The 19,390-nt window shown below is 41.7% G+C and overlaps 2 protein-coding genes across 7 annotated transcripts in view; both read right to left on the bottom strand.

Annotated features, from left to right (window-relative positions):
• SLC6A13 (solute carrier family 6 member 13) overlaps window positions 1-7,761 on the bottom strand; it is a 145,790-nt gene extending 138,029 nt beyond the window's left edge. Inside the window, exon 1 of the mRNA XM_077468955.1 lies at window positions 7,517-7,761. Coding sequence (XP_077325081.1) covers window positions 7,517-7,589 — 73 coding nt within the window. The 5' untranslated portion in view covers window positions 7,590-7,761. The remainder of the gene's footprint in view (window positions 1-7,516) is intronic.
• Window positions 7,762-13,511: 5,750 nt separating this feature from the next.
• KDM5A (lysine demethylase 5A) overlaps window positions 13,512-19,390 on the bottom strand; it is an 86,632-nt gene continuing 80,753 nt past the window's right edge. For all 6 annotated transcript variants that reach the window (XM_077468951.1, XM_077468950.1, XM_077468948.1 and 3 more), the window contains 2 exons: window positions 18,481-18,888; window positions 13,512-14,697 (listed from right to left, as the gene is read on the bottom strand). In XM_077468951.1, coding sequence (XP_077325077.1) covers window positions 14,485-14,697; window positions 18,481-18,888 — 621 coding nt within the window. In that variant the 3' untranslated portion in view covers window positions 13,512-14,484. The remainder of the gene's footprint in view (window positions 14,698-18,480; window positions 18,889-19,390) is intronic.

Genomic DNA, 19,390 nt, shown 5'->3' with positions numbered 1-19,390 from the left:
CACCGGCCATGAAGTACAGGAGTCTGTCGAAGTGGTGAACAAAAGAGTATCTGTTGTTTCAGTAGTGCTGTTGTTCACAGAGGGTGGGTGGGACTGGTGTCTTGCAGGAATGTAGTCAGTGGCACATGCAGATGGGTCAGTACTGATGGCAGGGAGGGACATGGTCAGCAAGCAGCAAAAGTATTGGTCCAAGCAGCAGGCACAATCATGGTCGATAAATAGGCTAGGGTCAGTACATGCAGCAGGCAGAGACATGGTCAGCAAATAGCCAAAGGATCAGTCCGACCAGCAGGCAACAACGTGGTCAGTAAGCAGGCAAAAGGTCAGTCCAGGTGGCAGGTAAAATCATGGGCGATTAACAGGCCAAGGTAATTTCAGGCAGCCGTGGTCAATATGGAGACAGATCAATTCAGGTGGCAGGCAGAAGCATGTTCAATAAACAGACCAGGGTCAGTTTCAGTATGCAGGCAAATAGTCGGGTCAGGGGCAGAAACGTGGTTGAGAAAACAGCCGGTACAGGCAAAATGCAGGTAGTCAGAATCACTTCACTAATATTGTAGTGAGGTATGGTAGTGACAGAAGCAGTCTACTATGCAGAGGCCAGGTTGTAAGGGACAATGGTAACGTGTGTCATGCCTTACTCCATCTTTGATGCATGCGCAACATTTTTGGGGAGTCTTTGGCCTGTGTTGGTAGGAGGGATACATACTATTGGGGAAGTGTCTCTCACAGGTTTTCAGGTGCAGGGCCATGCTGGTAAATAAGGTCTGTTACAACCTCTTCTTGGTATTTTAGGAAGGAGTCAATTCTTCCCATGGCCCTGTAGATGAAGTAATGCCTTGTTTCCACTGAGTGGATTGGTTCGGGTCGGTACAGTTTGGAAGGGTTAGAATGGTCTGGACTATTCAGGTGAGCGTTTCCACTGCAAGTTGGACCACCAGGGGCCATACGGGGTTTAGAAAAAATGCCTAGCGTGGCCTCACACTGATTGGCAGATGTTTTTCTGTCTGCCAATCAGTGGAATGTATCGTAGCTCCGCCCTAACTATACCAGACCATTTTCTATGGCCCCACATCTGAAGCAGGACCCTGAATGGTGCGGTATGGTTCGGTTGTATGGGCCGCTTTCATAATGGAAACACTTAAAATAGCGTACCGAACTGATCCGCTCAGTGGAAACGAGGCATAAGAGTTGTAATTTTGCCAATATAAATAAGTAGATGGACACTTTGTTAAACCAGTGAATTAATCTTCTTGTGGCCACTGCCCGGGTAGGACTTTATCATTCCATTATTTAAATCTACACCTCCCAATAATTGATTGTATTTGTGTATGCAAATAGGTCCCTAGATTTCCACTGAGGTGTCTTTGAGGATGGAAGAAATGACAGATATCCCACTAATCCTTCTATTTAAAGGCCACGATTTCGTCATTGCGCAAACTTGCTGAACCCCCCCCCCCCCCCTTTTTACATTTTGTGATGACCAGTCTTTGTGGAAAGTCATTACGATTTACTTGCACTGTACCGCAAGCTACAGTTTAGAAATTGTTCACACAGAGGAGGTATTCCTGATGGTGACATATGGGGGAAGTGCTGGACTGGTGGTATTTATATGTCTGGGCTCCAGCTCACCTGATGGTGATGTGATCACTAATCACAAAATGGGTCAGCCTGACACTAAATATTAAACCTACCCAGTATCCATAAATAAAAAAGAGAATGGGATGGAGCCCGCAGAGTTCATAAAACCACATATATACATACACACACACACACACACACACACACACACACACACATATATATATATATATATATATATATTTTTTTTTTTTATTATATTTTTTTTTTTTTATTAGGATGGTTACTGATTTAAATTTTCGTGTTCGATTAATCAATTAAAAAAAAAATTTGATCAACTAATTTTGATTAATTATAACGCACATACAGATCCAACTACTTTTAGCTGATCTCCTTGCACTGCAACTCTGCATTAGTCAGTGGTAAATATGGTATACACTATATACAATCACCCGACACTAGTTAGTTTCCACAATCCATGACCTAACTTCACAGTTCATACAAAACATTTTAAATTCAAACTGTAGAACTGACATCATTTTTTTCCCACAGTAGCGGGACAATTCCTCCATGTCCGGGCTAACTAATCACTCTCACCGTAAAGCATTGGTCTCCTTAGATCTCAGCAAGGACGTCAGGTCATGGGTAGAAAGAAAAGATCTAATTGATTTTTTTTTTGATCGATCAAAAAAAAAAAAAAAATGAACGATTAATCCAGGAATTAATCTTTAATTTCCACAGCCCTTTGTGTGTGTGTATATATATATATATATATATATATATATATACACACACACATACATACACACACACACACACACACACACACACACACACACACACACACACACAGTGGGGATCCAATTACAGATTAGACATTCTTATAATATGTCAAAAAATGTTAGATTTTATTTCCATCATTTACACTTTCAAAATTACAGAAAACAAAAAAATGGCCTCTGCAAAAGTTTGGGCACCCTGCAGATTTTATAGCATGCACTGCCCCCTTTGCAAAGCTGAGACCTGCCAGTGTCATGGATTGTTCTCAATCATCGTCTGGGAAGACCAGGTGATGTCAATCTCAAAGGTTTTAAATGGCCAGACTCATCTGACCTTGCCCCAACAATCAGCACCATGGGTTCTTCTAAGCAGTTGTCTAGAAAACTAAAAATAGTTAATGCTCACAAAGCTGGAGAAGGCTATAAGAAGATAGCAAAGCGTTTTCAGATGTCAATATCCTCTGTTCGGAATGTAATTAAGAAATGGCAGTCATCAGGAACAGTGGAAGTCAAAGCAAGATCTGAAAGACCAAGAAAAATATCAGACAGAACAGCTTGCAGGATTGTGAGAAAAGCAATTCAAAACCCACGTTTGACTGCATGATCCCTCCAGAAAGATCTGGCAGACACTGGAGTTGTAGTACACTGTTCCACTATAGAGATACTTGTACAAATATGGTCTTCATGGAAGAGTCATCAGAAGAAAACCTCTTCTACGTCTTCACCACAAAAATCAGCGTTTGAACTTTGCAAATGAACATATAGACAAGCCTGAGGCATTTTGGAAACAAGTTCTGTGGACCGATGGAGGTTAAAATAGAACTTTTTGGCCGGAATGAGCAAAGGTACGTTTGGAGAAGAAAGGGCACAGAATTTAATGAAAAGAACCTCTGTTCAACTGTTAAGCATGGGGGTGGATCAATCATGCTTTGGGGTTGTATTGCAGCCAGTGGAACAGGGAACATTTCACGAGTAGAAGGAAAAATGGATTCAATAAAATTTCACCAAATTTTGGATGGTAACTTGATGCCATCTGTGAAAAATCTGAAGTTAAAGAGACAAATGCATAATGATCCTAAATACGCCTCAAAATCCACGGGGGATTACATCAAGAGGCGTAAACTGAAGGTTTTGCCATGGCCTTCCCAATCTCCTGACCTCAACATTATTGAAAATCTATGGATAGACCTTAAAAGAGCAGTGCATGACAGATAGCCCAGAAATCTCAAAGAACTGGAATACTTTTGTAAGGAAGAATGGGCAAAGATACCTCAAACAAGAATTGAAAGACTCTTGGCTGGCTACAAAAAGCGTTTACAAGTTGTGATACTTGCCAAAGGGGGCAGTACAAGATATTAACTCTGCAGGGTGCCCAAAAGTTTGCAGACGCCATTTTTTTGTTTTCTGTAATTTTGAAAGTATAAATGATGGAAATAAAATCTAACTTTTTTTGACATATTATAAGAATGTCTAATCTGTAATTTGATGCCGTTTGGAGATTTTTCCATTTTTCCTTGGCTTTGTTTAGCACATTAATACACATTTTTACCTGGGATGCCCAAACTTTCGATCCCCACTGTACATATACACACACACATATATATACATACACACACACCTCTCTCTCTCTCATAGTCACAACATGTATACGCGTATAAATAGCATATACACGCCCGTGTATTAAATTATAAAATAATAATAAAAGCTTTCACAAGATAATTAAGAAATCATAAAAGGCATCGTTAGACAAGTGACAATTGATTGGCCACATATGCGCATACATACATATATGCACACACATATATACAAGCATGTGCACATATGCAAAACCATAATAATCACAATAAAAAATGTATAGAGAAATGGTATTGCGCATAAATAATAATAATTATATAATATATATGTTTTTATTAACTCAGTGGGCTCCATACCCTTCTCTGTTTTATTTATGGATAGTTATATGAACATTATGTTTCCATTTAAAGCGGAAGTAAACCCAACGATTTAATAGTTCCAAAAAACAGTTACATTCCCGGCATGCCGGAAATGCTAACTGTCACATTAGTTGTGCTCTTAACCAAACTGTCACACCATCCAATGGCTGGTGTCATAACTGATTACATGTGCAGCATCATGGCAGTTGAAGATTAAACAGAGACCAAGATGGCAGCTTCCATGGCTGAAAATAATAGGAGGGTTTACTTCCACTTTAAACTCACATTTATTTATTGCTGTGCTCTTAACCAATATGTAGCTGTGCTATAGCCGAAAGATGGCTACAGCGCGGAACTCAATTGCTGGGAGAGCTTTCATGGACGTCCTCCTGTTTACTTCCTCCTTGCGCGCTGCCGCGGTGGCGCATCGGGGGAAATCTATGTTGACCGTGTCCCTTAGACACAGCCAATCACAGCGGCCATTTAGCACTCGATCAGAGTGTCTAATGAGAGATAATCTCATATGTAATCATATGAGATCATCTCTCATTGCCTGTTCTGTCAAAAAATGTCTGCCTATCGAATAGTATCCGCTGTGTACTTCGCAGGCGCAGCGCCTGCGCAGTACGGAGCACAAGGAGATTCGGAAAATCTCCGAAGATGAACGGCACCTGCGCCGTGAGTCCAGGTGCAAGCCCCACCATCCAAGTGGACATAGGACTGCACGTAGTTAGAGGGCCACTCACCATGCTTTGGGCATGGCCTCGCTTCGCTCGGCTCTTTTATATTCTAACTCCACTTGGATGGTGGGGCTTGAACCTGAAATCACGGCGCAGGCGCCGTTCATCTTCGGATATTTTCTAAATCTGCTTGTCATGGGTATTGCACATGCACAGTACACAGCGGACACTATCTGACGGGGGACAGTATTTGACTGGACACCAGCTCTCCCTCCTCACACAGAGACCGCGTGTGAGGAAGGAGAGCTTCTGTGCTGCAGCGTGAGTGAAAAAATCATAAATTACAATGCCACACTAACACAACACAGTGCCCACAGTACCTATCAGTGCCATCTGTCCCCAGTGCCACCTATCAGTGCCATCTGTCCCCAGTGCCACCTGTCAGTGTCACGTGCCATCTGTTATCAGTGTCCCCAGTGCCACCTGTTTTCAGTGTCCCCAGAACCACGTATAAGTGCCATCTGTCATCAGTGCCACATATTTGTGCCATCTGTCAGTGTCACGTGTCATCAGTGCCACATTAGTGTCATGTGCCATCAGTGCCACATCAGTGTCATTGTCCTGGTGCTCCAGGGCCTTCAAAAGTGTAATAGGTAGTTAACAAGTTAGATCTGTAATTTTTGCTCCTAGAACACCTGATGGTGCTCCCTGCATGTTGGGCCTCTCTATGTGGCTAGACTGTGAAATAGTCCCACACATGTGGTATCGCAATACTCCAGAGGAGTTATGTATTTTGTGGTGTAATTTGTGGTATACACATGTCATGTGAGAGAAATAACCTATTACAATGACAATTTTGTGGGGAAAAAAAATATTAATTATACAAAGAATTGTGGGAAAAAATAAATGACATCAAAAACCTCACCATGCTTCTTACTGAATACCTTGGAATGTCTACTTTCAAAAAAGTGGTCATTGGGGAGTATTTGTACTTTCCTGGCTTGTTAGGCCCATTTCACACTAGGGCAGTGCGGCCGTCGGCAGTAAAGCGCCACTATTTTTTAGCAGCGCTTTACCATCGTTTTAGCGGCGGTCTGCGGCCGCTAGTGGGGTGGCTTTAACCCCCACTAGTGGCCGAAAAAGTGTTAAAACCGCCCACGGCGCTTTCCCGGCGGCATAGCCGCACTGTCCCATTGATTTCAATGGGTATTAGCGGTGAATACACTGCTCCTTTCACCGCTCCAAAGATGCGGCTAGCAGGACTTTTTTCACCGTCCTGCTAGCGCACCACTCCAGTGTGAAAGGGGCCAGTTTTTTTCAGGTGCTATTTTTAGCGCTGTAGCGCCTGAAAACTGCCCCAGTGTGAAAGGGGCCTTTGGGTTGCAAGAAATGAGATAGGCCACCAGTACATCAGGTGTGATCAATTTTTTGATTTGCACCACAGCTTGTAGACTCCAACTTTCACAAAGACCAAATAATATCCACTAATTTGGGTTATTTTTTTAACCAAAGATACGTAGCAGTATAAATTGTGGCCAAAATGTATGAAGAAAAATTTATAATTTGCAAAATTTTATCACAGAAAGAAAGAAAAATGTGTTGTTTTTTTTCCAAATTTTTGGTCTTTTTTTCATTTATAGCGCAAAGAATTAACTCAGAGGTTACTCTATTTGTATGAAATAAAGGACAAAAAATGTATTTGGGTACAGTATTACTGCTTCCAGGTGACGTCATCTCCCTGCGCTCCACAGTGGCCCAGACCGACTTTTTGGCGGCCACAGGACGGATTGAGGCTCCCCCAGTCATCTGCCAGATCCGTGGACGCTCGTTTTGGATGCCGATCTACACCTGCAGACACCACCATTTACAGATGAGCCTGTTTTTATGTTATTTCCTGTAAGTGCATTACTTTCTTTGCTAATAAATCGTATCTAATATACTACACTCAGGTTGGCGCTTCCTGTGTCTCTCCCCCTTCCTCAATCTGCTTACAGAGCTGGCTTTTCTCTGAGGACAGCTGCCTCCTCGCCTTAAGAACTGTTGCTGTATGGACTATTGAGCTGTTATTGCTCTTATATTGCCTGTTATATTACATAATGTACACAAATATTTGCACTTACAGTTTTTTCTTTTTATCAATCTACTTACTCAGCATAACATCATCTCACATTATACCAAACAATTGGGGTAAATATTTTTTTTTTTGTTTTAATTCATTAAAGTGTATTTTTTTCCAAAGAAGACTGCGTTTGAAATACCGCTGCTCAAATACAGTGTGACATAAAATATTGCAATGACCGCCATTTTATTCTCTAGGGTCTCTGGTTAAAAAAAATATATACTATTTGGGGGTTCTAAGTAATTTTCTAGCAAAAGATACAGATTTTTTTACTTGTAAAACAACAAATGTCAGAAAAAGGCCTGGTGAGCAAGTGGCTAAAGTGGGACGGAAAGCAGTTATTATGGTTTCTTTACATTACCCCAAATACATCAATATCTACAAAAAAAAAAAAATGAAAAGTGAGCAGATTTCTTATCTCACCTCCAGGCTCCAGCTTGAGACAATCTTCAGGTAAATCTCCGACATTTTGCGAACCCCGTGGATATTCAGACATGTTGGGTGTTTGCAGCAGAGGAACTTATCCATGGAATGGAAAGTTACCTCATTGTACTCCATCATAAAAGGTGAATGTTTGACTTTTACAATGTGAAGTGTTTAAATTGCTGTGTTTTATCTATAGGCCTGGAGATTAAGTCTATTTAAACAATGCAAACCCTAAATAGATTACATTTTGTTTTATCTGTGCGGGTGTAGAATAAACAATTGCTTTTTTTTTTCCCCCCAAAAAAAATCTGTTTTCAAATGTTTTATTTTTTTCCCCCCATCTCAGTGCTGTTGATCTCATTTAGCCTCTTTCAACCACTTGCTGTTAACATGCACGTGTTCCATTGTTGGCTGCATGTCATTGCTCTGGACCTACTTCCTTATAGTGACAGTAGTGGACCATGGCTGTGCAATGTATGTCAGCATGGCTGCTTGAAATCACCACTAGAAAAGGATGCAACACAGGGACAATGATTGGGACACCTTGGTCACCCTTTAAAGGAAGTGCCTGAACAAGGTCCTTCACGGAGAGATCACCAGCAACTATTTGAATGAAAGCCTCTGAAATTACATTAACGAGTCAAAGCTAGTATGAGATCCATCATCTCAGTAGATGTCTTGTATAGGCTAATTTAGGATGGCCATACTTGATTCCTTTTTTTTTTTTTTTTTTTGTTCATTTTGCTGCAATGTACTCAAATTGGCATTACATAGAGGAATGTAACACATACAGTGCCTTGAAAAAGTATTCATACCCCTTGAAATTTTCCAAATTTAGTCATGGTTTAACCAAAAACGTAAATGTATTTTATTGGAATTTTATGTGATAGACCAACACAAAATGGCACATAATTGTGAAGTGGAAGGAAAATGATAAATGGTTTTAATTTTTTTTTTTTGCAAATATCTGAAAAGTATGGCATGCATTTGTATTTAGCCCCCTTCAATCGTATACCTCTAACTAAAATCTAGTGGAACCAATTGCCTTTAGAAGTCACCAAATGAGTAAATAGAGTCCACCTGTATGTCATTTAATCCCAGTATAAATACAGCTGTTCTGTGAAGCCCCCAGAGGTTTGTTAGAGATCCTTAGTGAACAAACAGCATCGTGAAGGCCAAGGAACACACCAGACAGGTCAGGGATAAAGTTGCGGAGAAGTTTAACCTCCCTGGCGGAATGATTGTGTCAGATTTTTGAATCTCAAAAGCGGTACATTGTTTTGCATAGAAATTTGGCATTTTAGATTGTAGGCCTGTAATTCCTGGTATAAACACACTTAAATCTTTCCAAACAAGAGTTTAGTAGACATCCCGGGTATGATAAAGTTTGAAACACGAAATCATAAATTATAATATAATAAATAACTACAGTGGTGTGAAAAAGTGTTTGCCCCCTTCCTCATTTCCTGTTCCTTTGCATGTTTGTCACACTTAAGTGTTTCGGAACATCAAACCAATTTAAACAATAGTCAAGGACAACACAAGTAAACACAAAATGAAATTTGTAAATGAAGGTGTTTATTATTAAAGGTGAAAAAAAATCCAAACCATCATGGCCCTGTGTGAAAAAGTGATTGCCCCCCTTGTTAAAACATACTATAACTGTGGTTGTCCACACCTGAGTTCAATTTCTCTAGCCACACCCAGGCCTGATTATTGCCACACCTGTTCACAATCAAGGCATCACTTAAATAGGAGCTGCTTGACACAGTAAGGTCCACCAGAAGATCCTTAAAAGCTACACATCATGCCGAGACCCAAAGAAATTCAGGAACAATTGAGAAAGAAAGTAATTGAGATCTATCAGTCTGGAAAGGGTTATAAAGCCATTTCCAAAGCTTTGGGAATCCAGCGAACCACAGTGAGAGCCATTATCCACAAATGGCGAAGACATGGAACAGTGGTGAACCTTCCCAGGAGTGGCCGGCCGCCCAAAATTACCCCAAGAGCGCAGCGACGACTCATCCAAGAGGTCACAAAAGACCCCACAACAACGTCCAAGGAACTGCAGGCCTCACTTGCCTCAGTTAAGGTCAGCGTTCATGCCTCCACCATCAGGAAAAGACTGGGCAAAAATGGCCTGCATGGCAGAGTTCCAAGGAGAAAACCACTGCTGAGCAAAAAGAACATCAAAGCTCGTCTCAATTTCTCCACAACACATCTTGATGATCCCCAAGACTTTTGGGACAACATTCTGTGGACCGATGAGACAAAAGTGGAACTCTTTGGAAGATGTGTGTCCAAGTATATCTGGCGTAGAAGGAACACTGCATTTCATAAAAAGAACATTATACCAACAGTAAAATATGGTGGTGGTAGTGTGATGGTCTGGGGCTGTTTTGCTGCTTCAGGACCTGGAAGACTTGCCGTGATAAAAGGAACTATGAATTCTGCTGTCTACCAAGAGATCCTGAAGGAGAATGTCCGACCATCTGTTCGTGTACTCAAGCTGAAACGAACTTGGGTTCTGCAGCAGGACAATGATCCTAAACACACCAGCAAGTCCACCACCGAATGGCTGAAGAAAAACAAAATGAAGACTTTGGAGTGGCCTAGCCAAAGTCCTGACCTGAATCCTATTGAGATGTTGTGGTATGACCTTAAAAAGGCCGTTCATGCTTGAAAACCCTCTAATGTAACTGAATTAGGACAATTCTGCAAAGATGAGTGGGCCAAAATTCCTCCAGGACGCTGTAAAAGCCTCATTGCACGTTATCGCAAACGCTTGGTTGCAGTTGTTGCTGCTAAGGGTGGCCCAACCAGTTATTAGGTTTAGGGGGCAATCACTTTTTCACACAGGGCCATGATGGTTTGGATTTTTTTTCACCTTTAATAATAAACACCTTCATTTACAAATTGCATTTTGTGTTTACTTGTGTTGTCCTTGACTATTGTTTAAATTGGTTTGATGTTCCGAAACACTTAAGTGTGACAAACATGCAAAGGAACAGGAAATGAGGAAGGGGGCAAACACTTTTTCACACCACTGTATAAACAATTATAAAAAATAATAATATAATAAAAATTAAATTAATTTCCCCACGATTCACTATCGCTCAATTATGCAAGTTTTCTAATTTACTATCGCTGTTTTCTAGCTGGTCTAAAACCGCTTTTGATGTAAAGGGAGACTTTTTGGTAGCCATGGACAATCTCAAGTTTTCAGGCAGAAAGAACAGTATTTATAATAGAAAAGTGCATGCAGGGCACTAGACAAAAAGGGATGTGAAATGATTTGATACAGTAATGTAATCTATAAGATTACAGTGTACTGTATGTGTTTTGTACTTTTTGAATTCGCCAATGGGCGCTGCCCCCATGCGTTGCCACGCTCGCAGGGAACGGAGCCCATCACACAGCCACAGCGGGGGGACATTACAGGATCCTGGGGACAAGGTAAGTAACCTGGACCAGGATTCTGCAATGCAATCTCCAGTGTATCTTTAAATCTGTCTATTTGATTGACGGGCTGGCCAGCTAATCAGATCTCTCCGTTTCTATTTCCTCTGTATTTAAGACTTCCAGGTTTGCCAGACAATCATGGTCTGATGAAGAAGCTGTAGCTTCGAAATGCATTACCATTCCTTGCCACTGTGAATAATCACATTTCCTGTTCCTGTGACGTCACAACCAGCTGCTTCTTGTTTCCTGCCTCCTGGTTCCCAGCATTCTCTTGATCCCTGTAAAATCACCCCAGTGCCCCAGGTTGCAAAGGGAAGACATTTATGAGACTCCAGGATTGGCGATTTTCACCACATACTGAACTCATCTAATTTAACCTGTGAGTTACTACTTGTTTTTATTAAATATACGATTTATACTGCACTCTGGTACCCCTCTGTTCCCATTTCTACACAGAGCCCATCGCTTCACTCTAAGGGAGCTGCCTCCAGGTGCTAATCATACAAGATCTTGGATCATTGATGAACATTATGTTTTAAACAAATGTTTTAATATTATGTGTGCTTATTCACACTCACTCACACTCACTCTCACACACACACACTTTATGTATACCTATATTCTAGTTGCTATATAAGTTATCATCATATCTAGCGCCGCTGTTCACCCCTGCAATCCCGAGTGTGGCTTGGGGCTACTGCTAATGGTACTGAAATTTAACCCCAAGCCACACTTTGGATTACCGCCAGGCAGGTTAAAGCAGGGTTAGGTTATAATAAAATATCCCAAGCTTTCATACATCTCACGGAGCACTGTTTAATCCACCATGTGAAAATGGAAAGAGTATGGCACAACTGCAAACCTACCAAGACATGGCTGTCCACGGAGAGCATTAATCAGAGAAGCAACCAAGAGGCCCATGGTAACTCTGGAGGAGCTGTAGAAATCTACAGATGGGAGAATCTGTCCACAGGACAACTATTAGTCATGCACTCCACAAATCTGGCCTTAAGAGTGACAAGAAGAAAGCCATTGTTGAAAAAAAGCCATAAGAAGTACCATTTGCAGTTTGTGCGAAGCCTTGTGGGGGACACAGCAAACATGGGGAAGAAGGGGCTCTGGTCAGACGAGACCAAAATTTAACTTTTTGGCCTAAAAGCAAAACGCTATGTTTGTCAGAAAGGTAACCCTGCACATCACCCTGAACACACCATCCCCACCGTGAAACGTGGTGGCAGCATCATGTTGTGGGGATGCTTTTCTTCAGCAGGGACAGGGAAGCTGGTCAGAGTTGATGGGAAGATGGATGGAGCCAAATAAAGGGCAATCTTAAAAGAAAGCCTGCAAAAGATTTGAGACTGGGGCAGAGGTTCACCTTCCAGCAGGACTAAGACCCTAAACATATAGCCATAGCTACAATGTAATGTTTTAGATCAAAGCATATTCATGTATTAGAATGGCCCAGGCAAAGCCCAGACCTAATTCCAATTGAGAATCTGTGGCAAGACTTAAATTGCTATTCACAGACGCTCTCCATCCAATCTGGCAGAGGTTGAGCTATTTTGAAAAGAAGAATGGGCAAAAAAGTCACTCTAGATGTGCAAAGCTGGTAGAGACATCCCCAAAAAGACTTGCAGCTGTAATTGCAGCAAAGGGTGGTTCTACAAATTATTGACTCATGGGGGCCGAATACAAATGCACACCACAATTTTCAGATATTTATTTGTAAAAAAATTTGAAAACGATTTATCATTTTGTGCCACTTTGTGTTGGTCTATCATATAAAATCCCAATAAAATACATTTATATTTTTGGTTGTAAAATGACAAAATGTGGAAAATTTCAAGGGGTATGAATACTTTTACAAGGCACTGTATACGGCATATATAATTACTATGACCTAGCAGTGACCATTACTAAACTGTGTAAGGACAGTCCAAAAGCTGCAGAAAACAATGTCATTCAACACATAACACCTCATTTTATACCATGTGTTGTACTTTGTGGGAATGTTGTTAATTTTATTTCTGCAAGACCCTTCATATATCAAACTTTTTACCCCAGCTATATTCTATTAGGGAGATCTTCCTTCACTTCCTGTCCTGTGGCCACAACAAAATGAAGGGAAATCCCGACTAAGGCAGTTGTCACTCACGTCCTGTCACATTTCTGGGAACCTAAAGCTGACCATACCTTCTGTCGAGCGGGAGTGGCTACACATGATTTAAATTTGATGGGTCCCTGCTGAACTGCCCGAATTTTGACCCAACTATGGCCAGTTGTACTCTCCTGCCACTGCTGCAGAGAACTGGTAGCCCAACATCTGAAGGAAACCGACACTTCCGGGAGTCTTGATCTTCGTGGTCCTAGCAGATCTTACTGTTACCTCCCTCTGACCGCAGGACTCTAATGTATCCTCTGTTGCAGTTCTTTGCAGCGACGCAGTGCTGAACTGTGCAGATGGCAAGTAAAGTATTCATCCTCTTCTTTAAAGGGTATAATGACAAAATTATCTCTCAATACCAAAAAGGACTCTCAATACCAGATTTTTACTCAAGCTAACAAAACCAAAAGCAAACGTTCACCAAATTTTTATAAATAATGTATCTATCCACCCAGAGTCTTAAATGTTTTTCACTTCAATTTTTTTGATAAAATATGTATATCGCAAAGGAAAAACAACGACAAAGAAAAAAAGGCTTTTCGAAGACTCCTTGATCTCCGGTTTACAAACAATCTTGTACTATGGGAGAAAATTTTTAAACAGTCAGTAGTCTTAGGAGGGAAACCAGGCCAGGAAAGGTCTAAGGTTTTTTTATTCTACCCTGGGCTTTTCTGAAACCAAAGACTACTGCAATCCTTCCACCTGCCCTCTTCGGGAAATGGCAATCTTTCTGCACTGTCGGCAAGATTAACCATATGTGCAGGAGCTCCTTGATGAGATGCAAAACCATTGATTTGCACTATGATGGTGCCATACAACTGTTGGAAGCATTTAGAAAGTGGTCCAGCTCTTTGTAACGATGGTCAATCTCTCTTGCTCTGCATCCAAGTTACAGCATTGACACAAAAAGCATAAAAGGAAAACATACTATCACCTGAGCGAGCAAACACTCCCTGTGCATTGTGCCCGGGTTTGTGGGGAATGGGCATTCATTATAAAAAGTTGCTTTAAGAAGTTTCAGGAGAGACTGAAACCGTTACGAAATTATGAAAAAAAAAAAAGGATTTGGGTTAAGCCGTCAATGCTTTCAAAGCTACCGAGTTCAACCTGCAAAAGGGTCCAAAACAGCCCAAGGCATGAGGACAGTTTGATGACTGGGTTTCTCCAACTGACCACAGAAATCTGCCCGTGTCTGGGGCCTCCCCTTATGTAGAACACACGGTGCAGAAAGGGGGCTACCTAACATGAGTGGCTCTACAGACACAGGTAGAGTATGGTACTTTTTAGAGCTACAGAAGAAAAGGAGCTGCCAAAGTCTACATCAGAAGAGTCTGTGATGCTAGCTGACTTCCTGTTTCACCTCGATGCTCGGCATAGGAAACCCTGGTGGGCAACTCAGGCTGGGAGGGCAGGGGGGACAAGGTCCCTGGACTCTCTTGCGAGTACAGTTCGTGCAGATGTAATCCTCGTTCTCTGCCATCTCAGAAGAGACACCAACACAAACTTGGTGGAACCACTCGTCGCAGCCGCCATCGCACTGCACCCAGTCAACCTGCGTGAAGCAAAGGGAAATGTTAAACTGGAAACACATGTACTAGGAGCATACCTAAATATTTTACATTAAATACATATATGTGAGCTGTTTTATCTGCCGAATCCAACCAGTCCCAAGATTTACACACACACAGCACACCCAGGCTTGGCAGGGGAGGATACTTTCACTTTCAGGTCTACTCCCCACCCCCACTTTGTGACTGGAAAGTGAAAGGCAAAGCAGCAAACTGAAATGCTCATCTGTTTGGTTACAGCCTCCAAGACTAAGCCATGGTTCAGCCAGTCCACAAAACTGCAAAAAAAAAAAAAAGCGAAGAAGCCTGACTGAAAAAAATGATCTCGATAGAAGAAAAAAAAAGAAAGAGGAAACATCTAGTAGAAAGGGTTTGCTTCTCTCAGAGAGAGAAGACGTCAATTCTCCTAAGACACTTGCACAAAACTAGAGAATGATGGGAGTAGCAGAGGTTATATCTGGCTGATAAACAACTTTGTCTGCTAGTGTTCAATCTCCTGCAGTATAACTCACTTTAGTGTTGCCTAGTGGATCTAAAATAAGGCATGCAATGAAAAATGAGAGATTTGATTAAAAAATGTCCTTATGTTGATGGGGGAGGAATGAGAGGTGGAACCAGGGAAGGCAAAATATAAGCAGATTAAACATCAGTTTTAACTATTGAAAGGGAAGTTATGTCTGCAGCTGCATAAAAAATAAATCACATGGTAATTAACACTTTGTCACTCATACAAAGCGCAGCACAACCCATGGTACTCAGCAGCTCATGAGAAACTGGTCTTTTCTGGAAGAGGATTATTTTTTAAGAGAAATCCGCAAAGACGGAATGAAATGCAGATTTCCTTTCCACGAGACTAGAGAACAGAAGCCACTTGTTAACAAACAGAACAGGCTGTTAGCAACTATAGCACAAGGGACAGTGAATAAGCAAGTTAGCCGTTTACACTAAAACGAAATTCCATGGGTTTCGGTTCTCCACCCCCTCCATCCACGTACTCCTCCTTTGCTGGCTGTCACAACTCTTCCAGGTTGAATGGTTCCCGGCATTATTCAACCCACTCCATGGGAACCCAGGCGGTCATGGACATGCCCACACGGAGACATAACGCAGGATAACCTTAGAAAATTTTGCATGCCAAAATTGCCACAACATGCAAAAGTCCTGTTATAGACATGGCCATAATTTTAAAACACAAGCTCACGTGGATCATGTTGAATGAAAAAATAATGACTGTACTACGCAACAAACAATCCCTATTCGATAAAACATGGTCCCCTTGGCTTGCCTACTTGCAGGTCCCTAATGCATGAGATATTTTCTGAATCGACTGGCGTGATGCGCCTGGTATGGATTTTACTCGCTCTCTTTCCTTCCTTTCTCTATTCCTTTTACTATTCTTAGCCAAACTTGGATTCGCAGGGGTGTAGCCCCCCTTTTATGTATTCCAGACTGACCTGGGCACTCTTTGAGGAATTTGATCCTTCGTACTTCATAGTTACAATGGTGATAGTTACAAGTGCCTTAGTTATCGCACAATTTGAGTTAGAGGCACTATTGCCACCAATACTACCCCATCATGATTTGGCAATAACAATGCTAGACTCCCAAGTCCACAATCTTTTATAATGCCATCTGCCTCATTAAGGGGTTAACTGGACGGTGAACCTCCTGCATTTGTATTGCTAAAACGCTCTAGCAGTATTATGTTATATGCTGATGTAATCTATGAACTCCAGTTAACATACATTAGAGGTCCCCACAGCAGTGATTTTCAAGGTGCTGTGGGGTCTCACTAGTTTCTACCTAGCCTTGTATTTGTATGTTTCCCCGTTACATGCTTGGAAGAGATGAGGATTGTTCACTGCTCCATAAAAAGATCTCCCCTTTTCAAAAAAAAAAAAAAAAAAAAGGACTGAAACAGTACATGGTACTACTGGAATTAAGGTATGTATATTGAGGTTCTTCGAAACTTGTAGTGGATGTCCAGCTAAAGCTTTTTTTTTTTTTGGATAGAATGTGAAAGGATTGGATGGCCTATCCTTAAAGATGAGTCTTGTGTTAACTGTAGCACAGATGGGATTTATCCACTGACTGCAGGACCATCATGGAGAGAACAGTATACACAATGGAGCTCCTTGGCTAAATGGAGAGACCAGAATATTCAGGATCATACTTTAATCTTCCAGTAGCTGTTCATAATAGAAAGCAAAAAAAAATTTGCAGAAAAGGAAGCAGACACACAGCAAAACTGAGCAGGTGGGAGGGGTTAAAGCTTCTATTGTCCATAATCTCTCTGGCTTTCACATTGGAGTGAAAGGAGAGGCGCATTTGCAGGCACTATTTTTAGCGCTATAGCGCCTGTAAAGCACCTCAGTGTGAAAGGGGTCTAACTGTCCCCAGTGGCAACAATTTTACCAGAGAGGGCATAAGAGAAAATCCACCACAAGAAAAAATACAGATTTAGATAAAAATGCTTTTGTTTACCAGAGTAGAAAAAGGCTAGAATACCTATCCGATTTTTATTGATGTCCCTGTTGCATATTTACACCCACTCCCATTTGGTGTAACAGTTGTCTTGCTGGGTCTCATTGTGAAAGGGGCTTAAGTACCTGGTGAAATGATTAGCGATTTTTGCAGAAGAGCAAAAATCAGGGTGCTGTATACACCGCTCCTACAGGGCCTCAAAGATGCTGCTTGCAGGACTTTGAGCATCCTACCAGCACACCGCTCCAGTGAAAGGAGTGGTGCTTTACAGGCACTATTTTTAGTGCTATAGCTTGTGTAAAGAGCCTCAGTGTGAAAGGGGTCCAACTGTCCCCAGTGGCAACAATTTTACCAGAGAGGGCGTAAGAGAAAATTTACCACAAGAAAAAAAAAAACAGATTTAGATAAAATGTTTTTGTTTAGCAGACTAGGAGAAGGCTAGAATACCTCTCTGATTTTTACTGATGTCCCTGTTGCATATTTACACCCACTCCCATTTGGTGAAACAGTTGTCTTGCTGGGTCTCTTTAGCAGAAGGCAGCAGGAAGTGCAGAAAGCATCGTGTGAACATTTTTGCCCAATATGATGGAGCAGAAGTGCAATTAAGATAAGAGGTGTTGGCTGGACATACACTTTAAAGCCCAACTCCACCCCCTTCCTTCCCCAACTTTTATTTATTTTATACTTTTCCAGATGTGTTGAAGACAGTCAAGTGCTGGGTCCACTCTTCATATTTACTTTGGTGGTGGCTGGCCGTGAATGATGCAGAGAGTGGCACTGATATGATGATGCCTTCTCAGGGAGTGGGTCCATGATACCTTGCACTCACAGTAAATCCGCTGGGTGTCAGTCATCCCAAAAAAATAGACATTTTTTTTTTGGTGAATAATTTCTGGGTAAACAGTGCCAGAGAGGTGGTGAGCACTGCAGAAATGGTGGACCTTAGAAAAAAATGAACCTGGATTACAGCTTTAAATGTGGGAAGGGGTTCTAGAGTGGTCCCTAACCTGCATGTGGCCTTAACATTAACAATGGCACTGTCCTAAGGAAAGGTTCAGTAGGTACACAGAAACAAACTGTACAGCTAAATAAGAGGGCGTCTGTACATAGCAAAGCCACTGTAGTGCTCTACTGTGCTAGAGGTCCTGTAAAATGTAGAAAATACCTTTAAAACAAATATTAAGCACAGGAAGGACACGTGGTCATGCACAGACAGTATCAACTAATGTGAGCAAGCTATTCTGAAAACTCCACGCGCCCATCCACCTGTGCACCTCCCTCACCTTGTCCTTGCATGGGCGCTGGCAGTTCTGCGCAGCACATATGGCGTTCTCGTCATCCGAATCTTCCGCTCCGGACCAGTCGTACTTCGAGGGAATGTCCAGGACCTTTTTTTCCCTCTTCTTCTCGGTGATCTCCTTGTTAAGCTCGGCTTTTGCCGCCGCTGCCTTCTCTTTCTTCCTCTTTCGCTCCTCCTCTTTGGCAAGCCGCTTGGCAAGTTTGGTGAGCTCCTTGGCCTTGTCATGACCCAGCTTGAGTTTTTTCTTTTTTGTCTTGTCAAGTTTCTTCAGTTCCTTCGACCTCTGTTTACCCTCAGTTAAGAACTGCTCTGCCCTCTCCAATTTCCTCTTTCGTTTCTTCTCCGATGACTCTTTCTTTACCTTCACAGGTTTCTCATCCAGGCTGTCATCCTGTAGGAAGACAAAATGGGTATTCAAAACAACTCAAAGTGACAAGATAAACCAATCATCCAAGCTATCAGTGCTATTCAGGAAAGTTTCCTTTACAGCCATGCTGAACAGAGAATGTGGATAGATGGGACTATGGCCTGTTATCTCATACTAGAGAAGCATTCTTCTAAACAACACTTGTCTATAGGAAGACTTGATGGGCAAAGTTGGGACTTTTTAACCTGTAGAAACACTGAACTTAGAATTAAACGTTTCCACAAGAAATGATTTGACCAGAGGATGTCAGACAGTGCTGTACTTAAGCTATAACTAAAGACAAAACTTTATTTTTTTTAGTTCTGGGTAGAGTGGTGAGGGATTTGAACCCGTCAGGTTTTTAATCGCTGTCTGTGCTTCTGCTTAGGAGATCCCCCCCCTCTTTATTTGTCCCCTTTACAGTTATCAAAGAAAGTGAAATTAAAAGAAAATCCCAAATTTTGGTTGACACTAGAACAGGAATACA

Source organism: Lithobates pipiens, unplaced genomic scaffold, assembly GCF_037356315.1.
Source record: "Lithobates pipiens isolate NorthernLeopardFrog02 unplaced genomic scaffold, aLitPip1_a1.2 Scaffold_8, whole genome shotgun sequence".
Classification (NCBI taxonomy): Eukaryota; Metazoa; Chordata; class Amphibia; order Anura; family Ranidae; genus Lithobates; species Lithobates pipiens.
This window is presented reverse-complemented; position numbering and strand designations above follow the sequence as displayed.